The sequence below is a fragment of the Leuciscus leuciscus genome (assembly GCF_965113295.1).
Source record: "Leuciscus leuciscus genome assembly, chromosome: 14".
Lineage (NCBI taxonomy): Eukaryota > Metazoa > Chordata > Actinopteri > Cypriniformes > Leuciscidae > Leuciscus > Leuciscus leuciscus.
The window spans coordinates 10,782,639-10,798,709 of NC_138738.1; the positions used below are offsets into that span (position 1 = coordinate 10,782,639).

General features: G+C 37.7%; 2 protein-coding genes across 2 annotated transcripts; both read right to left on the minus strand.

The window, feature by feature from the left end:
- Positions 1–7,306: 7,306 nt before the first annotated feature.
- Positions 7,307–9,022, minus strand: opn1mw4 (opsin 1 (cone pigments), medium-wave-sensitive, 4; the record flags this gene model as incomplete). Its single annotated transcript, XM_082189728.1, has 5 exons — positions 7,307–7,420; positions 7,559–7,798; positions 7,882–8,047; positions 8,349–8,517; positions 8,662–9,022. 5 exons carry the CDS (start codon positions 9,020–9,022, stop codon positions 7,307–7,309), a joined length of 1,050 nt encoding a protein of 349 aa, XP_082045854.1.
- Positions 9,023–13,822: 4,800 nt separating this feature from the next.
- On the minus strand, positions 13,823–15,705 carry opn1mw3 (opsin 1 (cone pigments), medium-wave-sensitive, 3). The gene is made up of 5 exons (XM_082189727.1): positions 15,174–15,705; positions 14,890–15,058; positions 14,425–14,590; positions 14,096–14,335; positions 13,823–13,962 (listed from the first exon to the last, which is right to left on the minus strand). Exons 1-5 carry the CDS (start codon positions 15,532–15,534, stop codon positions 13,849–13,851), a joined length of 1,050 nt encoding a protein of 349 aa, XP_082045853.1. The 5' UTR covers positions 15,535–15,705; the 3' UTR covers positions 13,823–13,848.
- Positions 15,706–16,071: the final 366 nt, after the last annotated feature.

Consider the following 16,071-nt stretch of genomic DNA (forward strand, 5'->3'; position numbering starts at 1 on the left):
TCAGCTCATGAAAAATGGGGGCAAAAACAAAAGTGTTGCGTTTATAATTTTGTTCAGTGTATGTATATATATATATATATATATATATATGTGTGTGTGTGTGTGTGTGTGTGTGTGTGTGTGTGTGTGTGTGTGTGTGTGTGTGTGTGTGTGTGTGTGTATATCAATATTTATTCATCTATATTTGATTTTATATTCATAATTCATATTCAATTATTACATTTTCTATTTGCAGCCAAATCAAATAGAAATACCCACTTTTTATGACCCATGTATAAAACAAGAAACTATCAAAAACATGCACACATAATCATCAAAACAATGGGGCAAATGCTGAAGGCCACAGTGCATAACAGGATGCTGGCATAAATGGGCATCTTTCACAGAAGGGGATGAGAAATGACAAAAGCTTTTTCCCTTTTCCAATTCTTGCTGCTCTGCTGTGACCATGTTTCTTCCATCCTTGTATTTTACTGTGCTGTTAAATTAAAGCTTGCTGCTCAAATCTATGTCAAATAGACACATTTTTAATGTTGGCCTTAAAACTGTTTAAATATGAGAGAGAGTCTTTACGTCCGAAAGTTATTATCTTAAAATGAAAATTCTGTCATTATATATAAAACTCACCTCCATGCCATTCCAAATATGTCTTTTTTTCCTCTGTGGAAAACAAAAAGCCACTCTTCTTTAAGTCAATGTATGTCTATGAAACTGACATTCAGTTTAGATAGATCTAAATAGGCTTTAATGTTTACTGAAATTACACTGGGCAGTGGGCAGCAGACAACAGGTTATCAAAGGTCACATTAAGTTCTAATTAACACGTCTAAAACCGTTCCCAATGGATTAGGCAAGCAGATTTTAAAAGGTTGACTGCATGTTTAACCTTAATAAGATTAGTTCCTCCAAGGTCCAGGTTAGGGTTACAGTTAGAGTTGATTTTGAAGGTTTTTGTTCATAGAAAGCAGCCTGGCTGCTCTTTGTGTGTGTGTGTGTGTGTGTGTGTGGGAAGGGGGGGATGGGAAAGGAGTCAGTATTCGACATGATCAATGATAAGCTGTATAATAATCTTGGTGTACAATACAATATCGTTCGTTGGAATAACTTTTGATTTTTTTTCCAGCTGATGAAAGATAAAAACATTGAACAGCCAATCAGACTACAGCAGCTCGAGCATTTAAAGCGGCATTCAATAACTGCAGCTCATGCTTATATTAAACAGAACGTACTTATATTAATCATAACATCATCGTGCGTTGTTGTGGACACTAATATAGTTCGTTATAGTTATTTTAAAGTGATCGTTATTGGTGTGAACGTGCCTTGAGCATCTGTCCCATATTGTATGTTGATTTTCCCATTACCTGCGGCTAAATAGATATTATTTTTATTTTTATTATATTTTTATTATTAATTTTAGAAATGAAGAAATGCAAACATTCCGGTCAGAGTACTTTGTACTGCAAAATCTCAACATAACATATCCATTGCATGTCATTTCCACCTGCCACCTAGAGGTGTCGCCAAAGGAATGTTAGTATGTTAGACGGTTAGACCGTACACCACTCTCTCCTATGAAAGAGTAGCCTAGCTAAAACCATACTGTCCATGGCTAAAACAGGTTGTGTCCGAAACAGAGAAGCTGATTCAGTCAGTCAACAGGGTAAAAACAACAACAACTAAAATAAATAAATAATCTTACCTGTGTCCATGTGGGAAAACTCGTCCCACATGTAGCGTGAGACGGGACAAAGTTTACTAATAACAATTGTGGACTTATATTAAAATGCCTGGTAGAAAACATCTAGATCATGTCTCAAGCATTTAACTTTAGTGTAGCTTTTCTGAAATAATTTTGGTCCTTCGTTGGAATCATATTACACCATATTAAAGTTACAGGTAAGCTTTGAGTCCAAGTCAATTTTGTGAATGCCTATCTGTTGCTTTTGTGTATGTATATAAGCCTACCTGTATAAAGGTACTGTTTCGGGTTTGGAATGTTGTTCCAGGATCAAAGATGTTGATCCAGGAACATATAACATTACTTGGTGAAATCATGTTATCCATTGTAGGCAGTGCATGAAGGATACATCTAAAACTGAAAGAAAAACATAATATTGAAGGCATCTGAGTAGACAGGATATTAGGCTACATTAAAGGTACTCGAAGCGATGTCACACACGTTTTTTAGGGCAAAACTTTTTTGTCACATACAGCAAACATCTCCTCACTATCCGCTAGCTGCCTGTCCCCTGAACACACTGTAAAAAACGCGGTCTCTGTAGACAGACCAGGCTCCACAAACGGCAACAAAAACAAACTGGGCCAACCTGGACCATGAAACATAACAAACAGTGTTCCAGCCAATAACCGACAAGAATGATTTGGGGGTGGGGGTTGGGGGGTTAGTGCGCATGCACATGAAGGGGGGTGTGGGGAGTGGAGGAGAGAGAAGCATGAAGAAAGTTAGCTATAGGAGAGATGTCCTAGACAACGACTAAGGTTAGAATTCTATTCGCTTGAATTTTGATATGGCCGACACACGACCAAAGAGACGACGTTTCGATGAACAAATAGCAAAGAAGAGGGGAAAGGAGAAGGAACGTGCAAAGTCCCGAATTTATGGGATAAGTAATTAGTTGGGTTAGTAAAATAACGAAATTATAGTTTTTAAGTAGAACAAAATATTTATGTAAAATAAAAAGTGCCTTTTCCAACTTAGGAGACCTGATTAAAACTTCAAACAAACAGATTCAAAGACTAGCCATTGACTTCCATTGTGGGGTTTTTTTTTCTACTATGGAAGTCAATGGCTACCATCAACTGTTTGATTACTAACATTCTTTAAAATATCTTTTGTGTTTGACAGAAGAAAGAACTCTTGAGGGAGGGTGTATGACAGGTGTAAGTGATGACAAAATGTTCATTTTTAGGTGAACTATCCCTTTAAAAGCTAGGTATTAGTGTGATTCTTGTCAGTCCCAACTGTGCATAGCATGTTTTCTTGTATGCACCATTGGTGTATACCAATAGGTGTATATGTTCTTTTCATGTAATTGTTTGTTTATCTAGCGTATTTTATTATTTACAAAATATATACAGAAAATAGCTTGAACAGGACTACATGTAAATGGACTGCATGCTTCTCACTATGAGGGAGAAAACAATTAGTTTAAAACCATAATTCCTTTAGCCAGAGCTGGCAGGTTAGTGTCCAGTATCCAATTAGGTGAGCACCTTGCAAATTGGCTTAAGCAGATCTTTGTCTTATCTTTATCTTGTTGAGTTGTGCCCACTGAGAAGTCAATGCCGTTCTTAGTACCAGAGCCTGATCTCGTAATCCTGTTAGAGTTAGTTGTGTTAGGTCTAGGTGAGTGAACTGGCTGGACACTTACACGACATGACTGCAGGGAGAAATGAGGACAAGTTCTGGAGAGACAGAAACAGTGAATAGAAAAAAGTGCTTAATCAACATTATCAAAAACTATAATACATATAAATAAACAAGTGAAAAATTCGGACAGTCCTGTTAAAGTGAGACGAGGTATGGGAGAGTATAGGTGTGTCGACAAATTCCTGTTTTTTTTGCTTGTTGACAAAGATAAGGATTTATTATCACCAAAAGGATTTTTGCTGTGGAAAAGATCAGCATTCCGTCTGATAAACTGGATTAGAATGCTACAATAAAGCAGAGAGTTTTAAGAAATAAAAGACTTACAAATACAAATTACACTTAGTGATTTGAATGTTAGCAGTACATGATTTTGAAGCATTTGATCCAGTGTTTGTTGATTAGCAATTATAGAGTGTAATAGGTAGCAATGGCCATTAACTGCACTGAAATGTGCTTGCAAATATGGCAACCTGACTAAACATGATGTACTGTGAAAGAGAAGAGCTTTTTGAGACCAGTACTTGTCATTTTAAAGAAGACAACAGTTAACTGATAGATATTGGAATTCAGTGCTGAACAAAGAATGCTCCAACTGTAAATGTAAATGTAACCTGACTGGCATAATTGCTACCCATCAAGCTATTTAAAACAACATGTGCTGTTATTCTCTATTAAATGTTACAGCCTTTCTTGCCTCAGATTCAGGATTAGTGACTTACTTTTGCGATTAATGATGACATTTTTTGGTTAAGGATAGGAGAACAAACACCACTGAAAATGAATGAAGATTATTTAAAATTCCCTAAGAAGACCGAAAGAAAAATGAAATTGAAACCTACAGTATGCTCATTAAAGGAACTTTAGGCTTGTTAAATTAAAGGTAGGGTAAGCAATTTTTTTATAAACACTTTTTGTTATACTGGTTGAAACTCTGTTCACATCATAATGAATCAGTAAAATAATCAATAATAAAAGTGGTCTACATATTAAAACATGTACATATACACTATATTGCCAAAAGATTAGGGACGTCTGCCTTTACATGCACATTAACTTTAATGACATCCCATTCTTAATCAGTAGGGTTTAATATGGAGTTGGCCCACCCTTTGCAGCTATAACAGCTTCAACTCTTCTGGCAGGGCTTTCCACAAGGTTTAGGAGTGGGTTTATGGGAATTTCTGACCATTCTTCTAGAAGTGCATTTGTGAGGTCAGGCACTGATGTTGGATGAGAAGGCCTGGCGCGCAGTCTCTGCTCTAATTCATCCCAAAGGTGCTATTGGGTTTAGGTCAGGACTCTGTTCAGGCCAGTCAAGTTCCTCCACACCAAACTTGCTCATCCATTTTTTTATGGACCTTGCTTTGTTCACTGGTGCGCAGTCATGTTGGAACAGGAAGAGGCCATCCCCAAACTGTTTCCACAAAGTTGGGAGCATGAAATTGTCCAAAAGGTCTTTGTAATGCTGAAGCATTAAGAGTTCCTTTCACTGGAACTAAGGGGCTCAACAATGGTGTGATCCCCCCCCTCCACCAAACATTACACTTGGCACAATACAGTCAGGCAAGTACCGTTCTCCTGGCAACCACCAAACACAGACTCGTCCGTCGGATTGCCAGACAGAGAAGCCTGATTCTTCACTCCAGAGAACACATCTCCACTGCTCTAGAGTCCAGAGGCGGCGTACTTTAAACCACTGCATCTGACGCTTTGCATTGCACATGGTGATGTAAGGCTTGGATTCAGCTGTTCGGCCATGGAAACCCATTCCATGATGAAGCTCTCTACGCACTGTTCTTTAGCTAATCTGAAGGCCACACAAAGTTTGGAGGTCTGTAGCGATTAACTCTATAGAAAGTCTGCGACTTCTGCGCACTGTGCGCCTCAGCATGCTCTGATTTTACGTGGCCTACCACTTCGTGGCTGGGTTGCTGTTGTTCTCAATTGCTTCCACTTTGTTATAATACCACTAACAGTTGTCTGTGGAATAGTTAATAGTGAGGAAATTTCACGAATGGACTTATTGCACAGGTGGCAACCTATCATACCATGCTTGAATTCACTGAGCTTCTGAGAGCGACCCATTCTTTCACAAATGTTTGTAGAAGCAGTCTGCATGCCTAGGTGTTTGATTTCATACAACTGTGGCCATAGAAGTGATTGGTAATCCCGAATTCAATGATTTGGAGGGGTGTCCCAATACTTTTGGCAATATAGTGTATCTTCTGTGAATGTGTGATTCGGTCCGAATGCAATGATACGATGTCCTACCTGCCTGTCTACATGTATTTCCATACCTCCGCGCACCTGCTCACACGGACATCACACGTTATCAGCGCATTCTATGAGGCAATGCAGAGTTGTAGACAGACAGTCACTGAGCGGTGCATACAAACAGCAGCCGCCTTTTACAGTTCCTCTTGAACCAAAACAATGAGCTTATGCTGTTGTAATCACACCATGTTGTTAACCGTACTTACGAGATGATAACCGTGACGTTCTACCTGGAACTATTCACGTTTTCAGTTTCTCTGTTAACACTATCAACTCTGAAATAAAGCTGCAGCAGTCAGGTGGTACAAGTCAGAGCTCTGTAAGTTGTTTACGTTCATTATTATTGTAATGTCATGTACTTTGAGACATGAGGTCATTTAATGCCGTCTCATGTGACGCTTTGCAGACTCAGCTGTGCGCGCTCGTGTTTTGGAGGAAGTGTGACTTTGTAGACACTCTGAAGGTAGGGTGGGATCTCATGCTTTCAAAGCTAGCTTGCTATTGCTAGCCTTTCCAAAATTGCCTACCCTACCTTTAATATTAAAAATTCTTATAGCTTGATTTACCCTCTTGAAAGTTTACTGTATATTTTTCTCCTAGTGTGAATGCTTAGGCTGGAACAGCAAATTGTGCAATCATGTTTAAAACTTTCAAACTGCCTTATCATGATCATTTATTTTACAATAATTCATGTGGAGTATCAAAATTATACCCTATATGACAACATTCTAATGAGTACACTAAACTGAACAAATAATCAATTCTCTTTTATTTATATGGACTGTTGTATAGTTTTCAAAAATATAGTTTTCATATACTACTTTCTGTTGACTCCAAAAAGGTAATTTTTGACTATTTCTTTAATGGACCTCTTGCCAAGTTGACCTTGTTTATCTTTGAGAAAACACATTCCTGGAATTGTAGACGTTAATGTCTGTGCCTGGCCAATAGCATTGTGTGTTCAGTGTTAGTACCATGGAGCCACATAAGGACATTTTGGCAGGATCAGAATGGTACAAGAAATTGGTCATCCTGCTGATCTCTCATTAAAATAGATCACCCTGCTTCAGTCCACAATCTACAACAATTCTAACTATACAATAGCTGAATTACCATATTTACTAATGTTTTCTAATTGTTCCATACTGGGTCTGCCATACAATACACTTTATGGAATGTATACATTATTTGTGTATTCCTTATTTTTGTGTACATTTGTAAACTTTATATTAAAGACTGAACATTATTCTAGTACTAAATGTATAGTCTATCTCTCGATTTAAAAATATGATATTTATGTTGGAGCAAACATAATATTCATTAAATTCATTACAAATGGAAACTGAAACAGTATTTAATGCCAGTATTTATTTCTATGTATTTCTTTTTCATTATTTACAAAATATATGTACATTTAGGCAGATATAAATGCTAGCCTCCCGGCACATAAAAATAAAACCACAACTTCAATGTTCACTGATCACCCAATAAACCCTGAGCTCTAAATATAGTAAATGTGATAGTGAACGCAACCAGAAACTAATTCAACTGTCTTTTCTTTTTCTTTTTCATTTTTTTTTTCAGATGCCCAAATTGGTCAATGACTAAAAGAACAAAATCTGTGAGAGGTTCAAAAGTCTATGCTGGAGATACAGAGGACACCTCCGTCTTGCTGGTGGACACAGTTGAGGACTCATCATCGCCAAGAGGATTCTTTCCACAGAAAATAGTGGTCAGCATGCAGTTCCTGAACTGTAAAAGACAGTGTTTCATTTAGTACTTTTGGGGGTTTTATATAGCTTTTTATTGATAGACAATAGAGAGAGGAGAGGGAGAAGAGTGGGAATGGGATGTCTAGGATATGTAGGAAAAGTGTGATATATGATTTACCTGTTTGTTTAGAAGCACATAGATGACAGGGTTATATATGGCTGAGCTCTTTGAGAAAAAGGCAGGAACAGCCATGAACTGGGCACTGAAAGCAGCTCCCTTATTAAAGAAGATCCAAGCAGCAACAGTGGCATAAGGGGTCCAAGCCAACAAGAAACCAATAACCATCAGGATGACCATTTTTGTTACTTCTCTCTCAGCCTTCTGGGTGGATGCTGAGTCCTGCTGTTGAGCTGCAGCCTAAGAGAGCAAAGCAGCCAATTTTTAACATAGTATTCCAATAGTTGAGAATTTGCAGGAATGTTTAAAGTGACATTTCATACCGCCTTGACGGTGCAAACAAGCCGCCCATAGGTGAAGAAGATTACGGTAACCGGAAGTATAAAATGGCAGGTGAACATGTAGATAACATATGATTCATTGTTGTAATGAGGATTCAGGGTGTAGTAGTCTGGTCCACATGAACACTGCATTCCCTCAGGAATATATCTGTTAAAGAAAAGCACTTGATGTTAGGAAACTTAAGTTAGAGTAGTCTGTTGTACTTAGGGATTTGAAAACAACTACATAGTACAAACTATGCAGTTAAAAATTTGCATTAAAATTAATTGTGAGCGTTACATTGGGGCAAGCCTTATTTAATGCTGTACATTGAAAGTAAGCCATTCCTTTGTATTGATAAACAAATTGTGTTTTAAAAAATGAAAATGCCTCAAGTTCAACTGAAATGTGTTGTTATAATCACTGCATTGGAGAGCAAATTAATTGCATAATTTCTTATTAGACCAACCTGGACCAGCCAACCAGAGGGGGAGCCGCACATGCCATGGCCGCTACCCATGTAAATCCGATTCCTGTCATAGCGTGGGTGGATGAGAATTTGAAACTACCCATTGGCTTGCAAACCACAATGTATCTCTCGATGGCCAGCACCACAAGTGACCAAAGGGCTACTTCACCTGTGTGGCAAGTAAAATATACAATTCATTTACACCCTACATTTACAGCCAAACATACTCTACTTTTAACATTCGCCTAAGTAATTCCTTAGAGCATTCAAAGTAAAACAAACAAAAACTAAAAAACATAAAAACTTCTCTCACCTCCAAGTGTGGCCATGAAGCCCTCAATCGCACAGCCAGTTGGACCCAGAGCAAAGTAGCCGTTCATTGCTGTGTAAAAAGTGACCGTGAATCCAAAACAAACCATGATGGTACCAGCCACAGCCAGGTTGACCAAAATGAAGTTGAGAGGTTGCCTGAGCTTTTTGTGTTGAGCTGTAACCACCAAGGTAAGGATATTGATGGGAAAACCCAAGCAGATGAGGAAGAACACGTAAACGGCAAGCGCTTTAAACTTCCACGGCTCAGCAAGATAATACTGCGGATACTCATAAGGACTCCTCACTAGCCCTGTCCTGTTGGACATGGGGACATAGAAGTTGTTTCCCTCAGTGCCGTTCATTTTTGCCTACTAGTGATCCAGACCTGGAAGAGGATGCGATCTGCTGTGTTGGACCTGCTCTTTATTTGCAAAGGTGCATCAGGTGTGTTTATATATCCCTCTGTGGTTCCTTATAAGGGATAAATCCAGGAGCGTAAGATAGGGAGGGTGTTACAATGTGGGATTTGAATGATAAGAGCAGACATAATCACGTTTGGGCTAATCAACCGGTGAAGCTTTAAATCTTAAAGTTTTTTCACCTTTTTAGGACCTTAAATTAGGGCATGATATTGATATTGATTGACAGTACAAAGTGAGTAAAACAAAGCTTTATTTATTTTAAGGATAAAATGTAAATAATATGTGATAATTTTCTGATGTAGTTCAATAGTGAGAGTAACACAGTAACACATTAAAATAACAAAATGTCACCTCTGATGTGCGTTTTATTTCAATATAACAATTTTCGCCTGTCACAGCTGTGGCCAGTGGTGGTGCTAAGATGGAACTTGGGTTGGGTGGTCTACGTGCATGTGTACCCCCGACACCAAACTCCCACCCCGATAATGTTTTACATGTTCACTCTCATTATCATTTGCAATATTAAAAACTAATATATAAGATGTTTATATGATTTAAATGTGTTTAAAATGCATGCTGCGATCGGTTATGCGCTCGTATTAGTACATGAGGTGCATGAGAAGTCTTGTCTTCAACCGCCAAGTTTAAATGTAAACGATATGAGCGCTGCGGAGACCCGCACGATGGTGATTGTAAGTGAAGGACGAATTAATAACAGGTGTCTAACACAAAGCTATATGGCTTAAGAAAACGTGGAATAGAAGGCACGAGTCATATGTAGTCTACTGTTGTGATAGTATATATATATATATATATATATATATATATATATATATATATTCTGTGGGGTTTTGTCTTGATAGTAGGCTACAGTGGAGAACTGACAGGGAGCGAGAGAGGTAGGTAGAGGACAGAAAGAGAAAGTGTACCGTGAGGCTTTGAACTCGGATCACACGAAACAATTGCACAGCGTGCCGGAGCGATGACCGTGAGGCTGTCGGGTCAGACACCCGTTATTAGCCTACACACTTTGGATTAGTTGTATGGAAATGAGCAACGTGAAATTTACACAGTTTTGAACTACATACGGGTGAGTGCAGTCTATTTATAACCTTTTTTTATTTTTTATTAAAAGTATTTATAAAAAAAAAAAAACTTAGAAAGTAAACGTAAAGGGCTGGAAAAGTCATGGACATTTTGGATAGCCTATTCCAAATGAGGTGAAATATATATTTTTTTAGATAATAGCCTAAACTTGGAGAGTTGTAAAATGGATGCTATAGGCTATATAGCCTATTCTAGTTTCTTAAAATAAAGAAAAAAGTATGTTAGCACACATGTGTGAAAAAATGACATTCCTGCTGTTAGTGGTTTAACATTTTGTAAACAATCGAATAGGCTAATAAATGCAATAGCCTATACTCTTTGGATGCCATGTCGTATATAACGCATTGATCATTCCTATTCTGAGTATTTTTTTCCATCATTTTATAATATAAAAGCTATGAAATAACACAACTGGGGGTATGATAATTATACTAAACAAAAATATATCAAACAAATCAAAACACTAGCTTCTTTGTCAGCTCTGCACACTCTGAACATTCTCTCTCAACCATCAGGTGCATCTTTGGTTGATTTTTATGATCAATAGTAGGCAGACTTCATATTTTTCTTTAATTGTAGGGTAGCCTATTTCTTTGTGAGACTGAGATAGCAGATGCCAGTAGCCTTCGTGTATGGTCTGAGTTAGGTTAGGAATAAAATGAGTGTAGCCTACATCAAGTCTTTTAGGAGCTATTTTGCTGTAGCATTTAAGTTAATATTCAGAGTCTGTGCATGTTAGGCTACTTGGATGTCTAGCCAGTAGTTGTTTAACCGGACAACGGAGGCATTTAAATGATCTAAAGTATATAACCATATATAATATATAAACATAATTATTTATTTTGATTTTAGGGTGAAATAGAAACTGGACAAATAGCCTATATGTACGCTATAATACAGCGTTTTACACAGCTCAAAGCGCTTTACAAGCAACAGTAATCAGATCAAAACAATAAACATCAAACACCTCACAATTTTCCGAAAAGTCAAAGTCGAAAGTCTAATCGCATTCGTAGCGATTCTAATCCCATTATCATAGTGAGAATATGGAGCAGCATGTGTCCGATCCAAAAGTCCAAAACGAATTCAGCAAAATGGCATAAACCGTGTAATGCGTTGCAAAGTGGAGGCATTCTCGTCGACCCGCATTTCCCATGCCACCGCCAAGCCAACTCCAGGACCCCAAACGGGAACACACGACCACCATACCGGCAAAGATGCAACCGCTCTGTCCGCAGCAACCGCGCAGCAAACACCGACAGGCAGCAGGCATGGAGCGAAGCAGACCGCGAACACAAATGAAAGTCCGTCGAGATCCAAAAATGTCAATTTTATGAGTATGAAATAAAGAAAAACATTTAAAATAGCAAATTGACAAAATACAATCACAGCTTCAATTAGCCAAACGCGTGCGCAACGGATATTGTCGTCATACAGTTGAGCTGAATAATTTGTCTCCCAAACTAACTGGAAACGGTATTAAGGCATACATCTAAGTCAAACAGCAAATTGTCCAAAATTAAATTGCCCTGTGAATAAAAGATCATGACCATGGATTTCCCAATTACATTTGGTGGATTTCCTGCATGACCGATTATCAAATTTAGCCTACCTTCTTCAGAGCAATGCGATGGATAAACTAAACTGAACAAACAAATTATAATAGGGTATTATAGGGACTATTAATAAATAATAATAAACTTTTTACTACACTTCTTGGATTCCACAAAGTAATTTGATTGACAATAACATTAGACCATTTGTTGCCAAGATGCTGTTGACCTATTTGCTCTACTTTGAGATAACATTCTTGGAGTTGTATTTGTTCATGCCTGCTCTTGTACCTGGCCAATAGTTCTTTGTCTAAGCAGGTCACATTAAAACCTTTAGGCTGAGACTGGAGTCAGAACGGTTAGATAATTGCTGGTGTTCAGCAGGGTCAGATCAACCTGAATATTCTGGGTAAAATTTTTGGGTAACACTTTAGTTTATAGGGTCCAGTTCTCACTATCAGCCTGTTGCTTATTAACATGCATATCACTAGGATATTGGCTGTTTATTAGTACTTGTAAAGCATATTAATTCATTATTCTGCATGACCATGTTCTACATCCATTAATCCAACCCAATACCTAAACTTAACAACTACCTAACTATTAATAAGCAGCATTTAGGAGTTATTAAGGCAAACGTCATAGTTATAGTTAATAGTGAGAACTGGACCCTAAACTAAAGTGTGACCAACATTTGTTTAATCAACAGCATTTGTGGCATAACGTTGATTACCAAAATAAAAAATAAAATAAAAAAATCTACCTGTTCCCTTCTTTTTTTTCATAAAAAAAAGTATATTCTGAAATTATGACTAGACGTTTGCAGTGATCAGACCCCATTCTAACTTGACAATAGCAAAATGTACATAAGTAGGTCTAAGGTGCTATTATTGCTTCATACTTTGTCTGCCATACAAAACACAATATAGACAAGGAACTATACATTTTCTATATTCTAAAGTTTTACAAACTTGATCTAAATTAAAGATGAAATAAAACACTCAATTAGCCAAATGGTTGATGGGGCATTGGAGACTTTAAAAGAGCTCAGTCTCCACAATATATTGCAAACAGATTTCTGGCCTTAATGAGAGGATTGTTTCAAACTGAATGTAGGGTGGATTGGATTGTATTTTAGCACTACGTGGGTTGTATGTCTTGATTTAAAATAGTATGCACTAGCTATACTAATGCTAAATTATAGTAAACTAATTTCAGTTTCAGTATCGTAGCCTATATATGTGCAAACAAACCAAAATTAAATCAATTCATAAATAATGGAAACGAAGACACCTCTTTTAATGCCAGTATTTATTTCTATCCTTTTTTATTATTTACAAAATATGTACACATTTTAGGGCAAAGATATAAATGTTAGCCTCCCAGTTAATAAAAAATAACCACTGATAACCCATTAAATCCCATTAAAGGGTTATTCACCCAAAAATGAAAATGATCCCACAATTTACTCACTCTCAAGCCATCCTAGGTGTAGGCCTATATTACTTTTTTCTTTCAGCCAAACACAATCAAAGTTATATTAAAAAAATATCCTGGCTCTTCCAAGCTTTATAATAGAAGTGAGTATCGCCTGAGATTTTTACGATTTATCCATCCATCCATCAAAAAAAGTAACCCATACGGCTCGAGGGGGTTAATAAAGGCCTTCCGAAGCCAAACGATGCAATATAACTCTTGTGTTGGCTGAAAGAAGAATATACACCTAGGATGGCTTGCGTAAATTATGGGATAATTTTCATTTCTGGAACTATCCCTTTAAGCCTTTTACTTATTTAACAAATGTATGTGAGTCCACCAGGTTAATATCATAGTGAACACAACATTATGAGATACATCAAACTAATTCAGTTTTTTTTTTTTTTTTTTTTTAGATGCCCAAAGTGGTCATTGACTAAAAGAACATAATCTGTGCCTCCCGGCACATAAAAATAAAACCGCAATTTCAATGTTCACTGATCACCCAATAAACCCTGAGCTCTAAATTCAGTAAATGTGATAGTGAACGCAACCAGAAACTAATACAACTGTCTTTTTTTTTCTTTCTTTTTTTTCAGATAAAGAACAATCTGTGAGAGGTTCAAAAGTCTATGCTGGAGATACAGAGGACACCTCCGTCTTGCTGGTGGACACAGTTGAGGACTCGTCATCACCAAGAGGATTCTTTCCACAGAAAATAGTGGTCAGCATGCAGTTCCTGAACTGTAAAAGACAATGTTTCATTTAGTACACTTTTGGGGACATTTTGCCACTCTTTAATAACTGAGGGAGTAGATCAGGAATGGGATGTGTAGGGTGTTACTTTCCATTCCAGCAAGTCTGATATATGATTTACCTGTTTGTTTAGCAGCACATAAATTATAGGATTAAATATGGATGAGCTCTTCGAGAAAAAGGCAGGAACAGCCATGAACTGGGCACTGAAAGCAGCTCCCCTATTCAAGAAAATCCAAGCAGCAACAGTGGCATAAGGGGTCCAAGCCACCAAGAAACCCAAAACCATCAGGATGACCATTTTTGTTACTTCTCTCTCAGCCTTCTGGGTGGATGCTGAGTCCTGCTGTTGAGCTGCAGCCTAAGAGAGCAAAAGCAAACAAGGCAGATGTCATTTTAGTATTCCAATAATTGAGAATTTACAGGAATGTTTAAAGTGACATTTCATACCGCCTTGACGGTGCAAACAAGCCGCCCATAGGTGAAGAAGATTACGGTGACCGGAACCATAAAATGGCAGGTGAACATGTAGACAACATATGATTCATTGTTGTATTCAGGATTCAGGGTGTAGTAGTCTGGTCCACATGAACACTGCATTCCCTCAGGAATATATCTGTTAAAGAAAAGCACCTGAAATTTAGATTAACCTCTTCTCGTTTAAAAAACTGTGTACAATCTATTCAGTTAAAATTGAACAAAATGAGAGAATGTTATTCATGCAATAAAAGTTCCAAAAGTCCATGTGTTTAGTTGGGAAAAGTACATTTTACAGTCATAAATTAAAAGTAAGCTAATATTCTTGTATATTGACAAAATTAAAAAAAGTATCATATTCAGCTGAAATGTTTGTTGTACTCACTTCTACACTACAACGGAGAACTAATTCATTGCATAATGTCTTATTAGACCAACCTGGACCAGCCAACCAGAGGGGGAGCCGCACATGACATGGCCATTACCCATGTAAATCCAATTCCTGTCAAAGCGTGGGTGTTTGAGAATTTGAAACTACCCATTGGCTTGCAAACCACAATGTATCTCTCGATGGCCAGCACCACAAGTGACCAAAGGGCAACTTGTCCTGTGTAGCAAATAAAATATTAAAATCAATTGCACCCAAAATACTGTAAAATATAGCTAACTATACCTAGTGACCAAACCAATCCAAAAACATACATTATATTAATTTCTCTCACCTCCAAGTGTGGCCATGAAGCCCTCAATCGCACAGCCAGTTGGACCCAGAACAAAGTAGCCATGAATTGCTGTGTAAAAAGTGACAGTGAATCCAAAACAAACCATGATGGAACCAGCCACAGCCAGGTTGACCAAAATGAAGTTGAGAGGTTGTCTGAGCTTTTTGTGTTGAGCTGTAACCAACAATGTAAGGCCATTGATGGGAAAACCCAAGCAGATGAGGAAGAACACATAAACGGCAAGCGCTTTAAACTGCCACGGCTCAGCAAGATAATACTGCGGATACTCATAAGGACTCCTCACTAGCCCTGTCCTGTTGGACATGGGGATGTAGAAGTTGTTTCCCTCAGTGCCGTTCATTTTTGCCTACTAGTGATCCAGACCTGGAAGAGGATGCGATCTGCTGTGTTGGACCTGCTCTTTATTTGCAAAGGTGCATCAGGTGTGTTTATATATCCCTCTGTGGTTCCTTATAAGGGATAAATCCAGGAGCGTAAGATAGGGAGGGTGTTGCAATGTGGGATTTGAATGATAAGAGCAGACATAATCACTTTTGGGCTAATCACCCGGTGAAGCTTTGGATCTTGACACTATTTTGATGTTTGAGATTATTGTATTAAAGAAATGATATTGTTTGTCAGTACAGAGTGAGTATACGCAACACTCTATTTATTTAAATAAAATATATATTTTTTTTAATTAAAAAATGTGATTGTTGTATGATGTTTTGTTATTTCTTATACACACGATACACTTGTTTCCTTATTAGGGATAATAACACACTTAAAGGGGATTTCCTGTCAGATTAAGACTTGTCCCATAATTTTATGTTAGTTTGTCGTGGAGGTTAGAGTCCGAGAGGTCTAATAGTTGTGCTAAGCACTTGTTCTGTGGCAT